General features: G+C 41.0%; 1 protein-coding gene across 2 annotated transcripts in view; it reads left to right on the top strand.

Annotated features, from left to right (window-relative positions):
• Fshr (follicle stimulating hormone receptor) overlaps window positions 1–9,470 on the top strand; it is a 172,019-nt gene that overhangs the window by 143,653 nt on the left and 18,896 nt on the right. Inside the window, exons 5-6 of one of the 2 annotated variants that reach the window (XM_005354730.2) lie at window positions 5,655–5,726; window positions 7,762–7,839. In XM_005354730.2, the coding sequence (XP_005354787.1) occupies window positions 5,655–5,726; window positions 7,762–7,839 (150 nt within the window). The remainder of the gene's footprint in view (window positions 1–5,654; window positions 5,727–7,761; window positions 7,840–9,470) is intronic. The other variant, XM_005354731.2, reaches the window with a different exon arrangement.

Raw genomic sequence — 9,470 nt, 5'->3', positions numbered from 1 at the left:
AAGGTCCCTCCTTGGGCTCTATGACCTCCTGAGACATGGAGTTTTGGCTAGGTTTATAGTGTTATACCTGAATTCCTTCCTGTGAAACAAAATTGGCTACCCCTATGACCTTAGTGCCATTATTACACATCAGTACTGTGTATGCAGGGATACCATTGATGGACTTTCTCCACCAGTGGTCTGCACAGCATCTTCCAGATCTGTGAAAGGTAGTCAGCAGGGAAGAAGTTTTCAAGTCAAAGACTGGCTTTCTCTATACCCTGCAACGAACGTAAAGTACATGGTATTTTTAGCAACAGGATCTTACTGTCTACTTTTGGTGGACAACCAAAAGCAATGGAAATAGCCTATGTTGTTTTAGGTTCTTTGAGTCTTCCAGGACCAATAACTTTTAAGAAAGTATCACACACCTGACACTGACATTTTCATTTAGTTACCTACAACTTTTAGGGGAAGCATTGTTCATACATTTTGCAAGATACCTATGTTAAGGGCCCCAATTAAGTTCTATAGTCAGGTCTCCTCTCTGAAGAACTCCGTTTGTAACTGATTAAACTGACCTGGTGAAGAATGGATGAGAACCCTCCAGATGAAGCGCATGCAGATAACGAAAGGCAAGGAGGAGCAAAGAGAAAGACACTGAGGTTGAAGGGCATTGGTAAGACAGCATGAGAGGGGCATCAGAGTTGGTAGTACAAAATATGAATTTCACATTGGGTCGTATGGGAAAAAATAAACCTTTCACATCAAGGGAGCAAAGAAGTCCAGTTTATGTGTCTTAGAAGAATGCGATGCATTCTGTATGGAGAAGGGATTGGAAAAGAATTCTTGAATGGTCCATGCATGCTGTATGGAGAAGGGATTGGAAAAGACGAAGTGTGGGGCCCAAAGGAAACTATTTAATAAAGGCAGGGAATGGTAGTACTTGCTTTAGAATGTTTTGATGGATGTAGACAGAATTACATAGAATCAAGATAAAAATCTAAGAAGGCTTTGAGATGGCCTAGATTTTGGAAGATGAGGACTAAGCAGCCAATTTTTACAGTTTTCTCATTAATTATCGATAGATACCAATTTACTTCTTGGAAAAGAATCATGGAAGAAAGATCTGATGCCAGGAGAAATTTTCAGCTGTGACAGTGGACCATTCAAGAGGATGTGGGAAGTAAAATTTCATTCCTGGCAAACTTAGAGAGGTCAGATTGGCAGTGTAAACCTTGATCTCGCCATAATCACAGTCAGAAGCCACAGGAAGCAAAAGCTACTTATCTGGAACTATAGAAGATGATGACAAAGGTTCCAAATATTAACAGAGAAAGGAATACAAACAACACAATCAAAAGGAGTAAAAAGGGAAAACAAATGAGTATGACGTAACAGAAATGGATGAGAGACTGGCAAAGACCACTGGATGATCCAAAAGTTCTAACAAAATATGAACTTGAACGCTCATTATATTTGGTACCTGGTGGACTGGTGAATTTGGGACCCAAAACGACTTTTTTTTTTTTGGTGAAGATATGTAAGTCGAACAATCAGGTTGGAGCAGATTGGACCATATAAATGAGACAAGGGACTACAAAAATAGTATTGCAGATAATACTCTCTGAAAGTTTTGCAGAAAAAGAAGGAATAGAAATATGACTGAACTGCACTTAAAGACAGCCATGAAGTCAGGAGAGTGAGCAACTACCTGTGAATCTATCCAGAATGTGCAATCCATTGTAAGCTGGTGTCTGTCTTAACCTAGGGTCTCCAAATGCCTGAGCAAGGGCATGCATACCAGTGGTTTATGTCTGCATCCAAACTCAGAGAAAGGCTATGGATGACTAAAAGGAAAGAAATGGAGAAAGGATAAAAACTAAATCAAGAATATATTATCCTGGCCAGGCTTGGTGGTATAGGTCTATATTCCCAGATACTCAGAGGGCTAAGGTAGCTTCAAAGGCCTTTCTGGACTACAACCTAAGTTCAAAGTCAGCCTGAGCAACTTAGAGACAATGCCTCAAAATAAAAAGAGAAAAGCCGTGCAGGGCAAAACCAAGTGATAAGGCTACTGCATAGGATTCATGAGGCCCTAAGTTGGTCAAGCCCAAGTACTATAAAGGGGTGAGGGGATGCATTCTCAAACCCTGTATTCCAAACATATGTGCTGTAGTATACTACCAGACAGTCGGAGCTCAGTAATGCTACAGTCCTTTAAGATATAGTGTGAAATAAATTTATTAATATATTAATACATTAGAATCGTTCACAGATGAAACAGAAGAGTAGAGTGCCACAGCAACCAGGAACTGTCTACTTCAGTGTTAACTCCCATGCATTTCTGGACTTGTCAAGGCCTCAGAATGGCTTAACAGGATTTGAAAAATGCCAGCCTTAAAAGCAGCATTGAAGTCCAGGACAGAAAAAGAAAGCCCATTCAGTACAGCTGAGGCAAGCATCTGCCACATTAAATCTAACAGCAGCCTATTGCCACGGCAACTGCTAGAGTAAAAGTTGAGCCAAGAGGAGGTGAAACGGCAAAGCGGAGCTTGATAGAATTCCTACCTTGCTGACCACAGTCCACACTTTCTAGTCTGGAGAGATCAACTGGCTTGTGTCTAGTTCATATCAGAGGTGACATGTAGACTCTTATGGCTACTGGCCTCCAGACCTTCCTGCTTCTGCTTAAGACTAATTACCCCAGACAGCAGGGATACCTGACAAGCAAATTAGCCAAATTAGAGTTTTGATATAGTCCTGGTGACAGAAACAAGAAATGTTGTCGAAACATCAAGCAATTAGCCCAGTATTTTATGAGCACATGCTGCATTGCAGACCTATGCGTAGAAGAAGATTGTCAGAAAATATTAACTATGGTGGCCGCTGTGATGTCTCATTAGGAGAACACTGGAAGAATGCAGAGGGACTAGATATAAAAATAGAGAGGGCTAGATCTGATATATAGGGCTGTGTGGAATTGTGGGCCTCTTAGGTTACTCCAGTGCTACTGGCAGCACTGAGAAGAATCTCAGGGGTTCATGGAGAGCAACGATGAAAATTATTTTGGTAGACACTTCCGATTTCAAATACCAGCAGAAGTTAACACTGGGTCATAAGGTGACTTTTATTTTCTTCTGTAAATGTCTCTCTATATTTTTCATATGCCTCATATTAAGTAAATGTATTACTTTGGTATGAAAAGAATATGTATAGTTTTCAGATAACCAAAGTCTATAAAGCAACTAGTACTCTCACACATTGCTGGCGAATATAAAATGGTATACCTGCTTCTAAAAATGCTAAACTGCTTTCTGTTTAAACAGATGCTGGCCATCTGACCCAGAAATCACACTCTAAGACATTTACCCAAGAAAAAGAAGAACCTATGTTATCTCTATCTATCTATCTATCTATCTATCTATCTATCTATCTATCCATCTATCTATCTATTGATCTATCTGTCTGTCTGTCTGTCCATCTGTTTATCTATCTAGGTCTCTCTCTCCCTCTCCTCTCCCTTACCTGACAGATATCAGTCATATACTAGCATTTAAAAACCTTTTATATGTGTGAGATACACTATATGAACATATGGCCATTGATGCACTTAACCACATTTTTTCCACAAAACTGAAGCCTCAACTGGAAAATAGACAAGCAATGAAATCCTATCTAGCACCAAAAAAGAAGGACATACAGAAAAAAACAACATGGGAAGGTTTCAAATGCTGAGTGAAAATCCAGCCAGACGCAAAAGTTATGCATTCTCTGATTCTATTTTGGAAAATGTGATCTTTTAGAAAAGGCAAAAATCATAGCTACAGAAAACTGATGACTGGCTATTGGGATCTGGAGGTTAGGAAGAGGTTAAATGTGACATGAGAATAGAGGGGCACCAGGGTCATGGCATTGCACTGTATCTAGGATGTGGTGGTGGCCACTTTCCTCTATGTGCTTAACTTCACTCATTGACCTCAATGCCAAAATGTTCATTTCTCTGTATGGAAATCCCATAGCGTCTCACCTATGCAACCCTGGCTGGCCACGAATCACAATTCTCCTGCAATAACTTTCTAAGTACTAGGATTCCAGGCCAGTGCAATCATAGTCAGATTTTTTTTAAAGGGAAATTAACGTCATAACAAATCCTCTAAAAGAGTACATGAATAATCTCTTTGGTGCAGTAAAAAGCAGATCATCCTGATTTTGATGGAAGTATTCAAAAGAACAGCTTATCAAGGTAAGTTCTCCATCCAGTGTTAGGAACCAAGCGGAAACACAGCCTCGAAGAATCACTGTAACAATCCATAGACAGGAGTTACTGACTCTCTGAACATAGACACAGCGAACAAAACATCAAAATCTAGTCCAGAGCTTTGACCCTTCACAACGATGTGTATATGAATAGGGTTCTTCAGGATGAAAGCAACAAAGACTAGTTGCCCTTTAGCCAAGAAACACACATTAAGAAAGTGGGAGCAGAGCTGTACTGGAAAGGCTTGGAGCATGTAACACTAGGGAAATTCTAAAACATGGTGTGCCTGATAGCTTTCATGGGTCTCTAGACAGCTGAAGCCACCGGTGTAGCAGCCCCTTCCTCCAGAATGTCACCCAGCTTAGTAAAGGTACAGCTGGGTACCACCACCTCACCCAGCACTCCCTATGACTCGCTTTCTACTCTAAAACGCCAGCAGCACAGGAAAAGAGATACTCATCCAAAACTCGCTGGATACTCACAAATATCTCAGATGGATGGAGGGCATTAGTAACACGCTGCTACCTTTGACCATCAGGAGATATGGATCCAAATCTCTCACTGCACACCCTTCCGTCAGAGCAATAGTTCCAATGCGTGTTCTGTAGATCTCCTAAATCAGGTCCTTGAGATTAAGGAATCAGCACCAGTAACAGTGGCCAACACCATCACTCGTCCTGGTGCTGACTAACTTTCCCCTCCTCTGCTTCAAGCTCCTTGCCTCCGGTGCTCCAAACTTACAGGATCCATTACATTATTCATAGGTAGTTTTCATATTAGACTCTTCAGATTCTGATTCCCAAGAAACTGAACGCTGAGAAGGATCCAGGGTATATCTGCTGTTATGAGAGGGAGGGATTTTTTTAAACCATCTTCCCACTTGTGACAGAAGAAACTTGTCTCTGATCAACTGGAACCACTTTCTAGGAGGGAGTCAAACTGACACTTCTTGGGTTACTTGTACACCCTGAAGTCAAAAAAATGTGGGCTCTCACAATGTAACCCCAACATAACCTCTTTGAAAGAAGAAGTGCTAATTCTTCAAGTATGCCAAGAGTGAAAACTGGGGTAACGTGGAAAATTGTGTTATCTTATTGTAAGTTACTTCTCAGTAGAGCTAACCTATCAATGTTCAAGCATAAAACGATATATGAATGGCAGTAGAATATCCCCACCTTGTAATAAACAATTGTAAATATCTTTGCTCCAATGAATCAACAACTGATTCGATCCTGGTTAGATTCTTAAAACATAAAACAGGTAGTAAAAGTACAATTTAGATGTACTGGAGTACTCTAACAGGTTTTTCTGGCTGTATATAATTGGTATTTTGATTTGGAAAGTCCAGGTTCTGACAGATGTTTGCTTTATGTCTCGTCACTCCTCTCACTTTGTCCGTCTCTCCTCTCTCTAGGTTAATATCCAACACAGGCATTAAGCACCTGCCAGTGCTTCAGAAGATTCAATCTCTTCAAAAGGTTCTATTGTAAGTTTTGATTGATAGGATGTCAATCAGCTCTCCATCTAACAAATGCCTGAGGTAATAGACTTACAAAGAGAAAAAAGGGTATCTTCGTTCACATGTTACCTAGTTTCAGTAAATGGCTGGTTGGTGCCTGACCTTGGGTTTATTATGACCTTCTGGACCTCTAGGATCCATCGCATAGAACATCCTCCAAATACGTGGCTCTGGGTGAGCAGAGGGAGGAAGACAAATAGCAAGGTGGACTGGCAATGCTCCATTTGTGTTGTCGGAGACTGCTTGTTCATTCCCAGCTGTCCTGACCCTAAATAATCACACAGAAACTAATTACAATACTGTTTGGTCTATAGCTTAAACATATTTCTAACTAGCTCTAACATCTTAAATTAACCTGTTTCTACTAATCTGTAAATCACCAAGAGGCTGTGGCCTACCGGCAGGGCTCCATCCAACATCTGTTCCTGTACCAGATACATGGTTTCTCCCTGATCCTCCTTCTTTCACCCAGTATTCAGTTTAGTTTTCCCTGTCTAACTCTATTCTGCCCTATCACAAGCCAAAAAAAAGGCTTATTTATTCATTAACCAATAAAAGAAACACATATACAGAAGGACTTCCCACACCATATTTGAATGAAGTTAGCAGGCTCTGCACCAAGTATTATCAACGAACAAGCTTAGAATAAAATCACAGTCTCTTTACTCCAAGGCTTTAGTATTAGATCCCTGCAACTCTGCATATTCCTCCATCATTTCTTCTTCCTTCTAGAGTCCCTTATTGTTCAGAAAGTATTAATAGCAACTGTTTTCCCTCTTCCCATGAATCCTGTAGTTTAAAAGAGGAGGAGAAAAAGGCAATGTGTAGAGCTAAGACAGAGCTCAGTGGCAGAATATTTGTCTAGTAGGCATGAGTATCTGGACTTGATCCCCAGCACAGAAAAAAAGAAGGAAGGAGGAAGAAGGAGGGACAGTGGGAAGGAAGAAAAAAGAAAGGAAGGAAGGAAGGGAGGGAGGGAGGGAGGGAGGGAGGAAGGAAGGAAGGAAGGAAGGAAAGAAGGAAGAACTTTATTTCCAATAGTAAACTTGTAGATTCTGAGCAGATCCCAAAGGAAAAGGTCAGGATGGGTACAAGGAGTTGGGAACAGAGGACGAAGAGAATCCTCTAGACCTCTTGAGTTGTTTCCAGCTTTTAGCACTTCTGCTGTTATATGTTCACCAGACCTAGGTCAGTCTGATGGAAGGATAAATAAAAAAAAAATTTTCTTTAATGTGAGAAGTAAAAAAATCAGTAATAATTTTTTATGTGACTCAAGAAAAAATGATGGGAAAAACAATACATAAGAAAAAGAATAATTAACTCAGATAAAAGTGATTGACTTATAAGCATGAGGGCCTGATCATGACCTCCCCCCCCCCTGCAACCCAACCCCTGCCTTTTTAAAAGCCAAGCATGTACCACCATGCTTATAGTCCCAGCACTAGGGAGAAAAAGGCAGGACACGAGATTTGCTGGCTGGTTGGCCTTTTCTACTAGTCTAGTTTGAGGCCAATGGCAGATGTGTCTCAAGAAAAAGGTGGGTGCTATCTAAGGAATGGCCTGAGATTGACCTCTGGCCTACACACACATACAAAGAAAGTACTAGAAGAATGAAAAAGGAGGAGCCAACACAAATAAAATGAGTAGAGAGGTTGGTCTGTAGGTAACAGGTCAGTTTCTGTGTCCATCCTACTGGGCAGAGTCCAACCGTAGAAACAAGGCTAAAAAGGAAATAGATTGAAGAGAACCTCAATACAGTAACATCCTCTAAGGAATTCTCCAAAGAGAAAAGATTCTATGGGTGTGCAATTTCATCTGTGAGAAGAACTAACACACTGCAGATAAGCAGACTGTTTGTTGCCCAAACTTTGAGCTGTTATCCTCTGGACAGAAATTCCATCAAACTGTTATTGCAGCTGCAGATCCCTTGGTGCCAGCAAATGGAAAGGTTGTGCAGGTGGAGCCCACACAAACATCTAATTTGTCTGTTCTTTCTTCTCAGAGACATTCAAGATAACATAAACATCCACACCATTGCCAGGAATTCCTTCAGGGGACTGAGTTTTGAAAGCGTGATTCTGTAAGTAAGGGGGGAAACCCAATGGCCTGGATCTTGATTCTTCACGTATCAATCTCTGGCTTTCTCATAATGGCCTAGGCCTTTGTTTGTATAACAACATTGGCATTTCACCGTTTAAATCATTCTCTGGCTCCTGTGTTTTCCTCATATTTTTTATATCTCAGAATCGCAACATGGAGTCATGTTAATAATGCATGATTCTGTATTGTGATTCAAGTATTTAAAATTGTTCTTTGAATGATGGTCCCCATGATGCAACATCTGCTCCAAAGGACAGACTAGCTAGTGTGTCACTAAAACTGATTATTGCCTGGCAAGACTTCTGTTGCCTGTGAAGAATGATAGGGAAGGAAGTGTACTCAGGAGATAGGACTCCTTCCTCATAATCACAGGAAGCAGCTCCCATTTGGGCCCATGCTGAGCTCACAATGACCATCATCTCTGCTCAGAATAATCACACTTGCTAATGAGCTTGAGTTAATTTGCCTGAATTCTGGGAAAGTTTTTAAATGCCCTCAGTGTCTCCAATGAATGACCTTCTAATCTTCTGTGCTAGTGGCCAGCATGGCAGTCCACCTGCTCCACAGGATAGCCAGAAAACAAGGTGTTGTGAGCCTTCCAAATGTCCACAGGATCCTTGCAACAGGACAGTGACATCTAGAGAATCACTGATTGTGATTATACTTGGAAGAAAAGAAATTCATCGTCCTGGTTTACAAATTGTTATGAGCTCACTTTATAACATGATTTCTCATGGCTTTGTTTTGGAGTAGACTCACTGTGTACAGTTTCTCCTCTCTTCACCGCTTGGTTTAGAAGCACTGTGGGATTCCTGAGAGCTCAGCAACACACTTTTCAAAACGGGATGCTTTTCTCTTGAGAGTCAACACCTTTCAGGCATGTCTCTGGAAGATAAATTCACACTTGTGAGAACAGCATCTATTTTCTTACGTTGTCTGCTTGTTAATCCATAGATAATAGAGTCGGAAGACTCCTACTGCACACAGCTGTAAGTCTCCAGTTGTGCTTCATCCAGATACTTGTAATACAGAGATGCTTTCTCCTAAGAGAGCCATCCAGTGCACTCGAGGAAAATGTAAGAAAACGGTGCTGAGCACTGGCAAGCTCTACCTCATACATCTTCAAAACTTTGGAACTCTTTTCTAAAGACAAATGTACATATTTATTTTGTCCTAAACATCCTAAGATTTCAGGCCCTTGGTAACTGATTCAAAAAACTGAGCAATAAAAGCACATTTTGTAGGGCCTTTGAGCCCTTTCTCACCCACCTGTGTCACAAAGAGCAGAGGGGCTACTGGGTAAAGTACCTAATGAATGGCCTAATTCAGGAGGTGAGAGGTAAGGTTATAATTGGGACCACGGTTCCCAGCATTCTCCGGCCCCAATTCTCTGGAAAGCATTGTGTCTTTCATGTTTTCTCTCTTCCTTAACCAGCTCCCATCTACCTTGTCCATCCTTCATGAGTTTTAATGGGCAAGGCTTCATGTTTTCAAGAGAAGTCTCTCTTGAGTGTCCATATCATTTGACTCTAGGGATGACACAGGACCTAAGAAACCCTGAGGGATTTTTCTTCAGCAGGATAACTTCACAGAGGGCTGTCATTCTCATCA

This window comes from Microtus ochrogaster, chromosome 16 (assembly GCF_000317375.1).
Source record: "Microtus ochrogaster isolate Prairie Vole_2 chromosome 16, MicOch1.0, whole genome shotgun sequence".
NCBI lineage: Eukaryota > Metazoa > Chordata > Mammalia > Rodentia > Cricetidae > Microtus > Microtus ochrogaster.
Note: the sequence above shows the minus strand (reverse complement) of the source record. Positions and strands in the feature narration are given on the sequence as shown.